The 17167-nt window shown below is 44.3% G+C and overlaps 1 protein-coding gene across 1 annotated transcript in view; it reads left to right on the top strand.

The window, feature by feature from the left end:
* Positions 1-17167, top strand: part of shank2b (SH3 and multiple ankyrin repeat domains 2b) — a 251559-nt gene that overhangs the window by 63582 nt on the left and 170810 nt on the right. The window contains 2 exon segments of the mRNA XM_056282438.1: positions 10657-10824; positions 11499-11615. Of these exon segments, the coding sequence (XP_056138413.1) occupies positions 10657-10824; positions 11499-11615 (285 nt within the window).

Below are 17167 nucleotides of genomic sequence, written 5' to 3'. Positions count from 1 at the left end.
ACTGTTCGACTATCAAAAACCAATGTCTCAGAAATGTGTAATGTTTGGCTGCTGAGCAGTGAATGAAAGTTTATATTCCTTCTCAGAAGATTAGTTTCCCTTATGTTAATTATACACACACACACACACACACACACACACACACACACACACACACACACACACACACACACACACACACACACACACACACACACACACACACACTAATGGAGTGACTGCTCTGCTGAGGTGTCACCACCAAAAATGCAGCATGACTTTAAGTTAGAAGCACACATAATCACATACATACATACATGTACCCCTGCAGTCAGACTGCTAGTTACCTAATCCCCATGCTAGTCTTTGATGGCCGGCATGAGGTAGCTGATTACTAGCTGTATCCCTAACAGTTTTATAGCAATAGGAGATATATTCACCTGTAGTCCATGGGCCAGAGCCCAAAATTTCCTATTTCGGTACACTCAAGGTGGCAAAATTTACTTATAATTTTTGAAAGGATCCATGTCTGTAGATGATATTTTGGTATGATAACCATTCCTGAGTGGCAGCTGTATCACAGTTATCAGCTCATGAAGTTAACCACCCCCTAAAGTAAATTGCATTTTAGACGCTGGTGCATATCCTGGTTTAGCCTCATGGTCAGGACATTTTTCAATGTTCTATAATATTGTCTTTGGTATCATTTTAAAGGGGACCTTCTTAGCTTTCATTCAAGCCCTGTTGTGGATATTTCTCACAAATATAGAGGTCACTTGAGCTCTTCAACCCGTCAATAACACACATCTTTCTGCAATGTTCGCCTAAACTATATACTTTCTTTTAGCCCTGTGGCATCTAGGAATATCAGGGACACAAAACACAAAAACTGGAATACTCACAGGACTGTAAAGATTCAGGAAATGTATAATATACCCATACTATTTCATTGTGTGAGGTGATTGTGAACCTTAAATTAGAAGGGCATTATTACTAAGAAACTAACTAGACCAAAGCCAGTTAGTCCATGGGTCAGACCAGATATCGATATCACCCAAGGTGACACAACTTCACTGGTGCCATTTTATTTGGTACACTAACAGAAGTAAAATAATACATGATAACCTTTCCAAATGAGCAGCTATTTCATTTTTCTTTCAGGAAACCTGTTTCTGTGCCGCTCACGATTGTGTATTTGCCCAGATTTTTACAAATATAGCATTTCAACACCCCTGGTACTGATTAGCCTAGCTTAAACTCTGGGACAGTTCTTAGTTGGCCAACAACCAAGGATAACCAGTACTGTGTACTTCCATTCATTGTGCTAAGCTAGGCTAACGTGCAGCCAGATAGCTTTCTACTAAACACATGTAGAGGAAACTGGTATCTATCTTCTTGTCTCACTCTGGAGAAGATTGTAAGCTAATTTCCCATAATGTTAGCATGTTCTTTTAATGTATATGTTGATATGATTAGTTAAAGTGGCTACGAGGAACTTTCATCTTGTGTTGATTTTAGCGGCCTCTACTACTTCTTTCGGCTGCTCCCGTTAGGGGTCGCCACAGCGGATCATCCGTTTCCATTTCTTCTTGTCTTCTGCGTCTTCCTCTGTCACATCAGCCACCTGCATGTCTTCCCTCACCACATCCATAAACCTCCTCTTTGGCCTTCCTCTTCTCCTCTTCCCTGGCAGCTCCATATTCAGCATCCTTCTCCCAATATACTCAGCATCTCTCCTCCACACATGTCCAAGCCATCTCAATCTTGCCTCTCTTGCTTTGTCTCCAAACCGTCCAACCTGAGCGGTCCCTCTAATATAATCGTTCCTAATCCTGTCCTTCTTCGTTACTCCCAGTGAAAATCTTAGCATCTTCAACTCTGCCACCTCCAGCTCCGCCTCCTGTCTTTTCGTCAGTGCCACTGTCTCCAAACCATATAACATAGCTGGTCTCACAACCATCTTGTAAACTTTCCCTTTAACTCTTGCTGGTACCCTTCTGTCGCAAATCACTCCTGACACACTTCTCCACCCACTCCAACCTGCCTGCACTCTCTTTTTCACCTCTCTGCTGCACTCCCCGATACTTTGGACAGTTGACCCCAAGTATTTAAACTCAGATGCCTTTGTCACCTCCACTCCTTGCATCCTGACCATTCCACTGTCCTCTCTCTCATTCACGCATAGGTATTCCGTCTTGCTCCTACTGACTTTCATTCCTCTTCTCTCTAGTGCATACCTCCACCTCTCCAGGCTCTCCTCGACCTGCACCCTACTCTCGCTACAGATCACAATGTCATCCGCGAACATCATCGTTCATGGAGACTCCTGCCTGATCTTGTCCGTCAACCTGTCCATCACCATTGCAAACAAGAAAGGGCTAAGAGCCGATCCTTGATGTAATCCCACCTCCACCTTGAACCCATCTGTCATTCCAACCGCACACCTCACCATTGTCACACTTCCCTCATACGTATCCTGCACCACTCCTACATACTTCTCTGCAACTCCTGACTTCCTCATACAATACCACACCTCCTCTCTCGGCACTCTGTCATAAGCTTTCTCTAAATCTACAAAGACACAATGCAACTCTTTCTGGCCTTCTCTATACTTCTCAATCAACATTCTCAAAGCAAACATCGCATCTGTGGTGCTCTTTCGTGGCATGAAACCATACTGCTGCTCGCTGATCGTCACCTCTCCTCTTAACCTAGCTTCTATTACTCTTTCCCAAATCTTCATGCTGTGGCTGATCAACTTTATACCTCTGTAGTTGTTACAGTTCTGCACATCGCCCTTGTTCTTGAAAATCGGTACCAGTATGCTTCTTCTCCACTCCTCAGGCATCCTCTCACTTTCCAGGATTGTGTTAAACAATCTAGTTAGAAACTCCACTGCCATCTCTCCTAAACATCTCCATGCCTCCACAGGTATGTCATCAGGACCAACTGCCTTTCCATTCTTCATCCTCTTCATAGCTGCCCTCACTTCCTCCTTGCTAATCCGCTGAACTTCCTGATTCACTATCCCTACATCATCCAACCTTCTCTCTCTCTCATTTTCTTCATTCATCAGCCCCTCAAAGTATTCCTTCCACCTTCTTAGCACACTCTCCTCGCTTGTCAGCACATTTCCATCTCTATCCTTGATCGCCCTAACTTGCTGCACATCCTTTGCAGCTTGGTCCCTCTGTCTAGCCAATTGGTACAAGTCCTTTTCTCCTTCCTTAGTGTCTAACCTGTCATACAACTCACCATACGCCTTTTCCTTTGCCTTTGCCACCTCTCTCTTTGCTTTACGCTGCATCTCCTTGTACTCCTGTCTACTTTCTTCATCTCTCTGACTATCCCACTTCTTCTTTGCCAACCTTTTCCTCTGTATAATTTGCTGTACTTCCTCATTCCACCACCAAGTCTCCTTGTCTTCCTTCCTCTGTCCTGATGACATACCAAGTACCTTCCTAGCTGTCTCCCTCACTATTTCTGCAGTGGTTTTCCAGCCATCTGGCAACTCTTCACTACCACCCAGTGCCTGTCTTAACTCCTGCCTGAACTCCACACAACAGTCTTCCTTCTTCAACTTCCACCATTTAATCTTCGGCTGTGTCTTCACTCGCTTCCTCTTCTTGGTCTCCAAAGTCATCCTACAGACCACCATCCGATGCTGCCTGGCTACGCTCTCCCCTGTCACCACCTTGCAGTCTCCAATCCCTTTTAGATGGTGCCTTCTACATAAGATATAGTCCACCTGTGTGCACTTTCCTCCACTCTTGTACGTCACCCTGTGTTCCTCCCTCTTCTTGAAATATGTATTCACCACAGCCATTTCCATCCTTTTCGCAAAATCGACCACCATCTGTCCTTCCACATTTCTCTTCTTGACTCCATACTTTCCCATCACCTCCTCATCACCTCTGTTCCCTTCACCAACATGTCCATTGAAGTCCGCTCCAATCACCACTCTCTCCTCCTTGGGTACCCTCTCCACCATGTCGTCCAACTCATTCCAGAATTCTTCTTTTTCATCCATCTCACACCCAACTTGCGGGGCATATGCGCTGATAACATTCAGCAATAAACCTTCAATTTCCAGCTTCATACTCATCACTCTGTCTGACACTCTCTTCACCTCCAGCACGCCCTTGACATACTCTTCCTTCAGAATTACCCCTACCCCATTTCTCCTCCCATTCACACCATGGTAGAAGAGTTTGAACCCACCTCCGATACTCCTGGCCTTACTCCCCTTCCACCTGGTCTCTTGCACACACAGTATGCCTACCTTTCTTCTTTCCATCATGTCAGCCAGCTCTCTCCCTTTACCAGTCATAGTGCCAACATTCAAAGTTCCAACTCTCACCTCCACATGCCTACCCTTCCTCCTCTCTAGCTGCCTCTGGACATGCTTTCCTCCTCTCCTTCTCCTTCGCCCAACAGTAGCATAGTTTCCACCGACACCCTGCTGGTTAATAGTACCGGTGGCGGTCGTTGGTAACCCGGGCCTCGACCGATCCGGTATGTAAGTCTTATTTATGATCCGCATATTTGATTTGGCAAAGATTTTACGCCGGATGCCCTTCCTGACGCAACCCTCCCCATTTGTCCGGGCTTGGGACCGGCACTAAGGATGCACTGGCTTGTGCATCCTCAGTGGCTGGGTTGATTTTAGCGGCCTCATGTGGACAAAATACAGCTGTTGCATAGCAACTAGGTAATGTATCTATTTGTGGCTATGTAAGATACATAATGGTAATATGACGCTGGTGAAGCAAAGTAAACTTTGTTTTAGTAGTGTTCATACACCTAAGTTACATGTATTTGTTTGTATGTGGCAGGTGAAAACTGACTGAATATGGCCACTGGTGAACAAGCAAGTTTTTACCCAATACCAAAGCGCCCACGGGTGGAGTGCATTATCCACTGTTCTGATGATACAGATAAGCTGGTTTCACTACAAAGTGTCGACTCATGGAGAACTCTGCTCAGGGCAGCTCAGATATGAAATCATGCACCAGTTTTGAAACTGGCAAAAGACATTCCTGAGGGACAGATTCCAGCAATCTACTACCACAGAAAGTGTCGCAGTATCTTCACTATGAAGCAAATTCTTGATGGCCTCCTTGCAAAAGAAAAGAAAAGTTGTGTCTCTGCTGAAGAGAAACAATCTAAGAGAGTAGCTCGACATGCTCCAAGTACATCTAGGACTTATGATGCAGAGTGCATATTTTGTCAGAAAAACAGCAAATATTCCAAGAGACAGAATACGAGAGAAGTACTGGTGCAGTGTCGAGAACTGCGAGCTGATGCAAAGATCAGGAGTGCAGCCACAATGAAAAGGGACAGCAGAATCCTTGCCATTGTGAGTAGAGACCTTGTAACAGCTGAAGGGCACTACCACAGGTCATGCTATAGACTTTACACCAAAGAAGAGGTTTCCAAAGGAGAGGTTGCCAGCAATGAAGATGATGATGCTGCAGCCCAGTATGAAGCTGCTGTGAATAAGGCATACAATGAGCTGTTCCCCTTCATCAGGATGGAGCTTTTTGGCAATCCTCAAGTGATGACAATGACTGATCTCTCTTCTAGACTGGTAGCTTCAATGAACTCCCAAGGCATTGCCCAAGTCAAGGAATCAACCAAGAAGCACATAAGGCGAAACCTGGAGAGTGAGTTTGCTGGAGCCTTGCAGATATTCCCTGATGAGAAAGGAAAATTCCTCCTCTATCCCGATAACTTGTCCATGAGGGAACTTGCCAAAGAAAATCAGTCTCTCAAAAGGGAGCTGCAGACCCTGAAAAGTGTCAGTGCACAAGATGTTATAGCCAAAGCAGCCATCAAATTGAGAGCAGACATTAAAAGTCAAGATGTTCCTCAAACCTGGCCGCCTGAAGTCAAACCAGAAGCAGAATGTCCTACCATTCCAGAGTCGCTCATTATCTTCCTGTACTCTCTACTCACAGGCTCAAATGATCCTGATCATGCATCCCAGAGAGTGCAGTGCCTTCTGCAGTCATTTGGCCATGACATAGTATATGCAGTGACATGTGGAAATACCAAGCCTTCCAAGCACATTGTTCTGCCATTCAGTGTCAAATCGTTGACAGGAAATGTAGAGTTGATAAACATCCTCAACCGACTTGGTCACAGTGTGTCCTATTCACAGATGGAAGAGATCAACACTGCCCTGTGTCTCCAGAAACTCTCATCATCAGGGAGTGGCATTGCCCTTCCAGCTAACATCCATCCTGGCATATTCACAACTTTAGCCTGGGACAATATCGACCGTCTTGAAGAAACTGTCAGTGGTGAGGGAACATCTCACAGAGTCAATGGGATTGCTGTGCAAGCAAAGCCAGTCAACCCACTTCCTGTCCAACCCATGCCCACTGTTCCCAAAACAAAGAAGAGAAGCGTTGATGGACCCCCACCAATGTTACCAACTTACAATGCTGGACAACGGGTAGGGCCACCACAAAGCAAAAAGTCAGATGCCGATACTGCAGCCAATACTAAGCTTGCCAGAGAGAAAAACCTTCTTTGGGTCCTAGCACGCATGTCACAACAAGAAGAACAGTCAGTCAGCAGCTGGACAGGCTTCAACACCCTGACTCGAGGAGAGATGACGGTCATCCCCGACAATATAGGCTATCTGCCTACCATCAATGCTCCAGCGACACAAATGTCTACTGTCAACGAGGTGCTTAACCAGTCACTGAGCATCATGCAGTGCTTAGGCCTGAGGAAGATTGTCTGTGTCTTTGACCAAGCCCTGTATGCGAAGGCTGTCGAGATCACATGGAAACACCATGACAAGTTCCATGATATCATCGTTAGGCTTGGGGTATTCCACACCATCTGCACACTGCTGGCAATAATAGGAAAGCGTTTCCAAGATGCTGGACTTAAAGACCTCTGCATTGAGTCTGGCATGATTGCAGAAGGCTCAATTGCTGGTGTTATGGATGGCCGCAAGTACAACAGGGCAGTGCGACTACACAAGCTCCGGTATGAGGCTCTCATGCGACTGACCTTGAATGGTTTCCTGTCCTGGTTGGAAGAAACTCACAGGAATGACATGGTTCACCTGAATGAGACACTGAAGACCATTGACAGCCTTGGGAAAGAAGTCTCACAACATGCTTTGAAGGAGGTCCTCGAGAACAGCTCTTGTACACGCATCATGGATCTATTTGAAGTCTACCGTGAGTTCCTTAGAGGTGGAAACGGCAGCCTCTCGAACTTCTGGATGTCCTATTTGGACATGGTTGAAATCTTGTTGGGGCTCATCCGAGCATCCAGAGAGGGAGACTGGATGCTACACTTGGCTAGCATTCGAGCAATGATCCCATGGTGCTTTGCTTATGACAGGATGAATTATGCACGCTACCTCCCCTACTACTACGCCCAGATGTCTGAGCTGCCCATCACACACCCAGATGTGTACACAGAATTCATGGAAGGAGGCTTCTCAGTCCAACTGGGCTCCACCAATCCCTTTGGCCGAATCCCTGTTGACCAAGCTATAGAAGAAACGGTGAACAAAGACACCCAAACAGCTGGAGGGACAAAGGGATTCAGCTTGAAGCCAGGAGCTGTGACCAAATATTATCTCACAGCTGAGTATAGAAGCATGTACCTCAGACAGCTGAGAGACCTGACAGGTCAAGGCAGGTGCAAATGGTCTCATTCCAGATCTACAGAGTCCAAGGATCAAGAGAGATGAAGCAGATGTCCAGTCTCTCATGGACCTTATGGAGAATAACTGGCTCAATCCTATGTCCCCTGATGAGATTGATTTGGTTAGCCTCTCCACTGGCAACATGGCTCCACCTGATGTGACCATAGATCTCTTGAGAGCTCTTGAGAAAGGAGAAGAGGCCTACCAAGCATTCCAGCAAACAAGGTTAGATGCAGACCCACCACCTGTGAAATTCCACGACAAGATGACCAAGCAAAGTCTGAAAACATTCTCCAATGTCAGCACAAAACAAGCTCATGGAAAGAAAGCACAGGATGTGGTTCTGAAGGCAGATAGAAACCTTTTCAGTCACATGATCCTGGTGGCTGAAAGCAGGAAGGTGAATCTGAAGGATGTCCTTGCCTACCCATTGGGCCCACTACCATGGGCACTGGCAAATGCTGATGGGTCCTTACGAAAAACAAACACGGCTGCACTTGCCAGAGAGCTTGAAAAGAACGTATCTCCTGCAGAAGACATCCCAATCCCATCTACTTCCATCATTGATGGGATGAGCCTGGTACAAAAAATGAATGGCAACAACAAAACCTTTGCACAGGTGGCAGAGTCAGCCTTGACCCAGGTCCTCCATGAGGGAGCACAGAGTGGGAGGATTGATGTTGTTTTTGATGTCTATCACCAGACTTCAATCAAAGATGCTGAACGACTGAACCGGGGTGGAGACATCACTCTCCAGTACAAGAATCTTGCAGGGGGACACCACGTCCAGCAGTGGAGAAAATTTCTGTGCAGTTCCTCCAACAAGACCAGTCTCATCAAGTTTCTGGTGGAAGAGTGGAAACTCCCACGATACAGAGCTATGCTGCATGGCAAGGTGTTGTACATGACCTGTGAGGAAACCTGCTACAAGTTGACAGAAGATGGGTGTGAGGAAGCAGCAGAACTGCACTCCACACATGAAGAAGCTGACACCCGTCTGCTCCTGCATGCATTGCATGCAGCAAATGCGGGCTCAAAGTCAGTTATCATCACAGCTGAGGACACTGATGTCATGGTGCTTTGTCTTGGCTTCCAGAAGGACATCACCTGTCCCATCTACCAGAAGTGTGGGACTCAGAACCGCACACGGTTTGTCGACATCACCAAACTGGCAAGTTCACTTGGAGACAGCATCTGTGACAGCCTAATTGGCTTACATGCCTTCACAGGCTGCGACACTGTCAGTGCATTCGCTGGTCGAGGGAAGTTGAATGCCCTGAAGATAGTTAGAAAGCACACTTCCTGCCAAGAGACTTTTAGTCAACTGGGACAGACATGGAATGTGAGTGATGAGCTGTTCCAGAAAATTGAGCAGTTCACCTGTCAGGTGTATGTTGCTAATAGCAGCACTGCTGAGGTGAACAAACTGCGTTACCAGCTCTTCTGCACCAAAAGGGGAGAGGTTGAGTCCAGCCAGCTGCCACCATGTAGAGACTGTCTCTTTATGCATGTTCAACGAGCCAACTATCAGGCAGCAATATGGAAGTGCTGTCTGCAGGCTAACCCTGTGGTGCCAAGCCCTACTGAGTACGGATGGACAGACGATGAAGGCAAGCTGGCTATTTACTGGATGCGCTCCCCACCTGCACCAGATGTGGTCTTGGAAATGCTAACATGCAAGTGTGTGCATTCATGCAAAATGCCAAGCTGCATGTGCCTGTCAAATGGACTTCCATGCACAGACATGTGCAGGTTACAGACCTGAAGTAACCAAAAACAGCAGGATGGTCCAGAACTGGACTTTGAACTTGGGGAGTCAGATGATGAGAGAAACGAGCAGTTTGATGAATGACAGTGTGATGATTCTGATGGTATTACTGTGGTAGTAGTCTATTGATCCACAGGATGTTGATTCTGGACTTGGTTACCCAGAGCTTGATAACAATAATGTAACCATATTCACATATACCCATTACCCTACCCATTACCATTACATATACCCACTAATGATATGGGATTACATGTATCATTGACTAAGTATATGTAAATGTCAATGTTGTTTAAAATATTAAAATAGTTCATTACCTCACTATGGTATTCCTTTTTATCATGTATTTTGATTGTGTATTTAAACAAATGTATAGAGACCAGTTTGTGACCTAACTGGCTTTGGTCTAGTTCTCATTTAAGGCTCACAATCACCTCACACAATGAAATAGTATGGGTATATTATACATTTTCTGAATCTTTACAGTCCTGTGAGTATTCCAGTTTTTGTGTTTTGTGTCCCTGATATTCCTAGATGCCACAGGGCTAAAAGAAAGTATATAGTTTAGGCGAAAATTGCAGAAAGATGTGTGTTATTGACGGGTTGAAGAGCTCAAGTGACCTCTATATTTGTGAGAAATATCCACAACAGGGCTTGAATGAAAGCTAAGAAGGTCCCCTTTAAAATGATACCAAAGACAATATTATAGAACATTGAAAAATGTCCTGACCATGAGGCTAAACCAGGATATGCACCAGCGTCTAAAATGCAATTTAGTTTAGCGGGTGGTTAACTTCATGAGCTGATAACTGTGATACAGCTGCCACTCAGGAATGGTTATCATACCAAAATATCATCCACAGACATGGATCCTTTCAAAAATTATAAGTAAGTTTTGCCACCTTGAGTGTACCGAAATATCGTCTGGCCCATGGACTACTGTGCCAGGACATGTTTAGCTGGGGATGGACACTATCAGTCTAATGGTAAGGTGCCAGTAATTTATACCCACTGAGCATTGAGGAAAGTGTGCTCAAGCCTGGCTGATACAGTTGTGATCCTAACAAAACAATGCACTTCAGAGGATTCAAGGACTCGGGAAGCTGATTGTGACCGGGAACCTTTCCTAAAAGGCAATTAATGTCTCTCTCTCTTTCTCTTGCTCACTTTGTCTGCGTTTGCCTGGTTTATTTTTTTTCCCTCTCATTCTTCTTCTCCCTGCATGTCCCAGACTCTGTTAGAGTTGGGCTCCAGTGTGAACAATAAGGACAGCCAGTCTCTCACCCCGCTCTACCACAGTGTGCTAATGGGGGGGGACCCAGCTTGCTGCCTCCTGCTGCTCAGACACAACGCTACACTGGGCTGTAGCGATGAGAATGGATGGACAGAGATTCACCAGGTGGGACTTAGATGAATGGCATGTAACTAAAATGAAGTTGAGGTTTTTTAAGTGAATAATAACAAGAAACGAAAATCTAGGTTATTTAACTTCTTAAACAGCTACTTCATAGTTTATCATGGTGAGACCAGGGCGATGAAACGACAAGACTGATTTATAGAAGGCTTGCTCAGACGTAATATTTATCTGCCACATAAGAGACCAGTATGTCATCTAGTGGTTAGAACAATACATTACATTATTATAATCCTCAATGGCTCTGTAGAAACAAGGCATTTAAAAGGCTACAGTAGATCACTAATAGAGTGTAGTTTGGATTTATTTTATTTTGCTTACTTATTAGAAACCTTCGAATGAAAATGGTGAAATAATATCAAATGACAAGGCATTTAAATCACTTTTACCTCGACTTCCAGTGTTGGATTTTGTGCACTAAAACAAAGTCCACTCATATAATTGGATTTATCTTGATTAAATATTCTTAGTGGCAAATCTGTCTTACAAGATTTTAGGGATTCTTACTTACCAAAATGGACATTTGCAAACAAATAATGGTCTTAATGTCAGATACCCTTCAGTTTGTCGAAGCAAATGTACTATCTTTGTAATTTTTCCTGTGTGTGTGTGTGGGTGTGTGTGGGTGGGTGGCCACGGGTGTTTGTCTCTGTGTGAAGGCCTGTCGCTATGGGCACCTGAAACACCTGGAGCACTTGCTGCTGTGTGGCATTGACATCTCATCTCAGAATGCATCGGGGAACACAGCCCTACACATCACTGCCTTATACAGACAGGTAAGCCACATGCTACACACAGCTACCTATGTACTACATATTGTGTGCAAATACATGAAAACGTTCACAGAAAGAAGATACATAAACGTCTGTAGATTAGCTTTAAACACACATGCACACTGAGATATCATATCAGCTGTGATAGTGAAGTGACCAAAAGAGAGCTTTAGAGGTCTGTAGTTGAAACTGTGAGATGCAAGGATTCAAGCACTCTAGCAATGGAAGGAGAACAAGAACAACCCAAGGACTTAGTCCTGGAGGGACACCTTGGAGCTCCAAGAGATAGGGAGCATCATAAGAGATCACACCCAGAGGTCCCTAGGTCCAGCAAAAGTAGTGAATAACATTTTATAATGACGCAAAGGTTTTTATTGGCAAGGCTGAAGACTGAAGAAAGAGAGGCAAGCTGTTGTGATTGTGGTCAGTGACAGCGAGGAGCTGCCATGGATTGTGACAAATATTGCTGATATCTTTTTGCATTTCCATGTCTCACAACAGGCATTTACTAGTATATCATGTAAAATTGTACTCATTTGATGTTTGTTAATTGTGTGTCAAGTTTTGAACCTCTACTGTAAAGTGCACAGTATTTACACAATGTGGCTGCAGCTCACTGGATTGCAGCATAAATCAGGAATCAGGAACACTTTATTTGTCATTTCAACTTGTGTACTTGCTGTGCACATGAAGTGAAACGAAATGCCATTTCCCCCAGCCCACAGCAGTGCAACGTACAGACAAAAACACATTTAAGTACCACAAGAATACACACACACACACACACACACACACATATATATATACACATATACACATACACACATACACACTTATATATATATATATATATATATATATATATATATATATATGTGTGTGTGTGTGTGTGTGTGTGTGTATATAGCATTTTTTTCCCGAAACTGTCAATTTTTTCCGAAACCATCAATATATATATATATATAGCTTTTTTTTTTTAAACCGTCAATGGTGTTGTGAGTGCTCAACTAATGAGGAGCGGAATATCAACACGGATACAGGAAAAAAGATTTTAATACATTGCAGTATAGGCCTGTTTCGTGCATCTCGCACTCATCAGCTGCTAATGTGTGTGTGTGTGTATATACACACACACACACACACACACATATATATATATATATATATATATATATGCATACATATATACATATATATATATATATATATATATATATATATATATATATGCTGTTGTTATAAGTGCTCGACTAATGAGGAGCGGAATATCAATACAGATGCAGGAAAAAAAGTTTTAATACAGGAAAAAAGTTAAAAAAACATATATATGTGTGTGTATGTAGGGAAAAAAACTTTTAACACATAACAGTACAAGCTTGTTTCGTGCATTACGCACTCATCAACTGGTAATGTGATTCAAGCAAAGAAAAAAATGTTTTCTTATCCATCCATCCATTATCCAAACCACTTATCCTGCTCTCAGGGTCACAGGGATATATATATATATATATATATGTGTGTATATATATATATGTGTGTATATATATGTATGTATATATGTGTGTGTGTGTGTATATATATATAGCGTTTTTTTCCCAAAATCATCAATGGTGTTATAAGTGCTCACCAAAGAGGAGCGGAATATCAACACAGATACAGGAAAAAAAAGTTTTAATGCACTGCAGTACAGGCCTGTTTCATGCGTCGTGCACTCATCAGCTGCTAATGATGAGTGTGCGACGCACAAAACAGGCTTTTACTGCAATGTATTAATTTTTTTTTCCTGTGGTTGTGTTGATATATATATATATATATATATATATATATATATATATATATATATATATATATGGTGGCATAGTGGTTAGTGCGGTCGCAGATGACTGTGCAGTTGTGGCCCACACATTGGAGGCACTGCAAACTACCCTTGCAGCAGCTGCAAGGGCGTAGGGTAGGCTGGGACTCTCTATAAACGTGGCAAAGACTGAAGTAGTATGCCAGTGGGCATCTACTCCTCCATCACATTCACCAACTTTCACCATCTCCGACAAACCACTCGCATCAGTGGAATCCTTCAAATACCTGGGCAGCTTCCTCTCTGACGACTGCAGCATCAACAGGGAGATATAAAACCGGATTAAGCAAGCATCATCCTCTTTTGGGAGACTTAGGAGAAGGGTATTTCAAAACAAAGACCTCAACCTCCACACCAAAATATCTGTCTACTTGGCAGTTGTCATCATGACTCTCCTCTACAGCTGTGAGGCGTGGACCCTGTACAGCCACCACCTCAGGATGCTTGAGGCCTTTCACATCAGATGCCTGCAATGCATCCTGAGGATAACCTGGCGTGACCAAGTGCCCCATACTGAAATACTCCGCAAGACCAACTGCATCAGCATGGAGGCTACCGTCACCCAGCACCAACTGCGCTGGCTCGGTCACATCATCAGGATGCCGAATGTAAAGTGCTGTATGGCCAGCTACATCTTGGCCACTACTTGGCAGGGGGCCAGAAAAACGGTACAAAGACCAATTGAGGACCATCATAAAAAAGTTTGGCCTTAACCCGAGCCAGCTGGAGGACACTGCTGCCCAACGCTCCATCTGGCGGCAGCTCTGTTAACAAGGGGTGCAAAAGCTCAAGGAGGACCGAGGTGATCGTCAGACCAGCAGACGTCTGAAGAGACATGAAGCCAGTACCACACCTACACCCCCAGTCAGTGCTCTCACCTGTTCTGTCTGTGGCAAACAGTGTGGATCGCGGATTGGGCTTTACAGCCATAAGAAGACTCACAAGTAACAGAGGCAGGATTGTCATTGTCAAAAACGACAGACAACCTTAAGCAGTAGCGGTGGCCTCACAGCAAGAAGGTCCTGGGTTCGAGCCCCAGGGTAGTCCAACCTTATGGGTCGTCCCGGGTCATCCTCTGTGTGGAGTTTGCATGTTCTCCCCATGTCTGCGTGGGTTTTCTCCTGGGGCTCCAGTTTCCTCCCACAGTCCAAAGACATGTAGGTCAGGTAAATCGGTGGAACTAAATTGTCCCTAGGTGTGAATGTGTGTAGGCGTGTGTGTGTATGTCAGCCCTGTGAGATGGTCTGGCAGCCTGTCCAAGGTGTCTCCTCGCCTGCCGCCCAATGACTACTGGAATAGGCTCCAGCATCCCCGCGACCCTGAGAGCAGGACAAGCGGTTCGGATAATGGATGGATGGATATATACATATATATATAAACGTAGCACAAAAAGTAAGGAAATATGTGTGTTTGGTAGATTAATTCTTTGTTGTAACAATGCTTCTTGGCAATAAATCTTATATCAGGCACCTGATTGTCAGCACCTGGGGTACCAGATGCTCAAAACAAGAGTCAATAGCATCAGCAAAATAAGCTGTTTGGCATTGGCAGAGAAGATTTGGCAAATTTTTCCTGGGCACAACCCACATACTCAGCTCTGCTGCTCATCCCACAAATGCATGTTCCTTACAAATGTGGCACCATTTAAAAGGGAAATAAACAGGCTTTCCAACGGTATAAGATTTATTGCCAAGAAGCATTGTTACAACAAAGAAATAATCTACCAGGGTCCGCGGTGGTGTAGCAGTCTAAGCATCGGTTTTGTGTTGATGCAGTTGCCCACTGGGGACCAGGGTTCACGCTCCGGTCTCGTCAGATCCGACTATGACCGGACTCGATGAAGCAGCAATAATCGCCAACGCTGTCTTCGGGAGGGGGGCGGAGTCGGCTTGTGTTCATCACATGAATGTGTCTCTGTGTGTGTCGGAAAAAGCAGTGGTTCTGCCTGGATTCGCCTTGTCACGGAAGTGGTGAGGCGTGTCCTTCGAGACTGCCGGCCGGAGAGATGCAGTTGGCGAACTCATGTAGTACGAGGGTGGGAGTTTGAATTAAAGATAGGTAGCGATTGGCCAGTAACTTGGGAGAAAAAGGGAAAAATCAGAAATAAATGAAAAAAAAGAAATAATCTACCAAACACAAATTTCCTTACTTTTTGTGCTAAGTATATACACTACCGTTCAAAAGTTTGGGATCACCCAAACAATTTTGTGTTTTCCATGAAAAGTCACACTTATTCACCACCATATGTTGTGAAATGAATAGAAAATAGAGTCAAGACATTGACAAGGTTAGAAATAATGATTTGTATTTGAAATAAGATTTTTTTTACATCAAACTTTGCTTTCGTCAAAGAATCCTCCATTTGCAGCAATTACAGCATTGCAGACCTTTGGCATTCTAGCTGTTAATTTGTTGAGGTAATCTGGAGAAATTGCACCCCACGCTTCCAGAAGCAGCTCCCACAAGTTGGATTGGTTGGATGGGCACTTCTTGCGTACCATACGGTCAAGCTGCTCCCACAACAGCTCAATGGGGTTCAGATCTGGTGACTGCGCTGGCCACTCCATTACCGATAGAATACCAGCTGCCTGCTTCTGCTCTAAATAGTTCTTGCACAATTTGGAGGTGTGTTTAGCGTCATTGTCCTGTTGTAGGATGAAATTGGCTCCAATCAAGCGCTGTCCACTGGGTATGGCATGGCGTTGCAAAATGGAGTGATAGCCTTCCTTATTCAGAATCCCTTTTACCCTGTACAAATCTCCCACCTTACCAGCACCAAAGCAACCCCAGACCATCACATTACCTCCACCATGCTTAACAGATGGCGTCAGGCATTCTTCCAGCATCTTTTCATTTGTTCTGCGTCTCACAAACGTTCTTCTTTGTGATCCAAACACCTCAAACTTGGATTCATCCGTCCACAACACTTCTTTCCAGTCTTCCTCTGTCCAATGTCTGTGTTCTTTTGCCCATCTTAATCTTTTTCTTTTATTGGTCAGTCTCAGATATGGCTTTTTCTTTGCCACTCTGCCCTGAAGCCCAGAATCCCGCAGCCGCCTCTTCACTGTAGATGTTGACACTGGTGTTTTGCGGGTACTATTTAATGAAGATGCCAGTTGGGGACCTGTGAGGCGTCTGTTTCTCAAACTAGAGACTCTAATGTACTTATCTTCTTGCTCAGTTGTGCAACGCGGCCTCCCACTTCTTTTTCTACTCTGGTTAGAGCCTGTTTGTGCTGTCCTCTGAAGGGAGTAGTACACACCGGTGTAGGAAATCTTCAATTTCTTAGCAATTTCTCGCATGGAATAGCCTTCATTTCTAAGAACAAGAATAGACTGTCGAGTTTCAGATGAAAGTTCTCTTTTTCTGGCCATTTTGAGCGTTTAATTGACCCCACAAATGTGATGCTCCAGAAACTCAATCTGCTCAAAGGAAGGTCAGTTTTGTAGCTTCTGTACCGAGCTAAACTGTTTTCAGATGTGTGAACATGATTGCACAAGGGTTTTCTAATCATCAATTAGCCTTCTGAGCCAATGAGCAAACACATTGTACCATTAGAACACTGGAGTGATAGTTGCTTGAAATGGACCTCTATACACCTATGTAGATATTGCACCAAAAACCAGACATTTGCAGCTAGAATAGTCATTTACCACATTAGCAATGTATAGAGTGTATTTCTTTAAAGTTAAGACTAGTT

This window comes from Lampris incognitus, chromosome 6 (genome assembly GCF_029633865.1).
Source record: "Lampris incognitus isolate fLamInc1 chromosome 6, fLamInc1.hap2, whole genome shotgun sequence".
Lineage (NCBI taxonomy): Eukaryota > Metazoa > Chordata > Actinopteri > Lampriformes > Lampridae > Lampris > Lampris incognitus.
The sequence above is the reverse complement of the archived record's forward strand: the minus strand, read 5'-3'. Positions and strand labels throughout refer to the sequence as shown.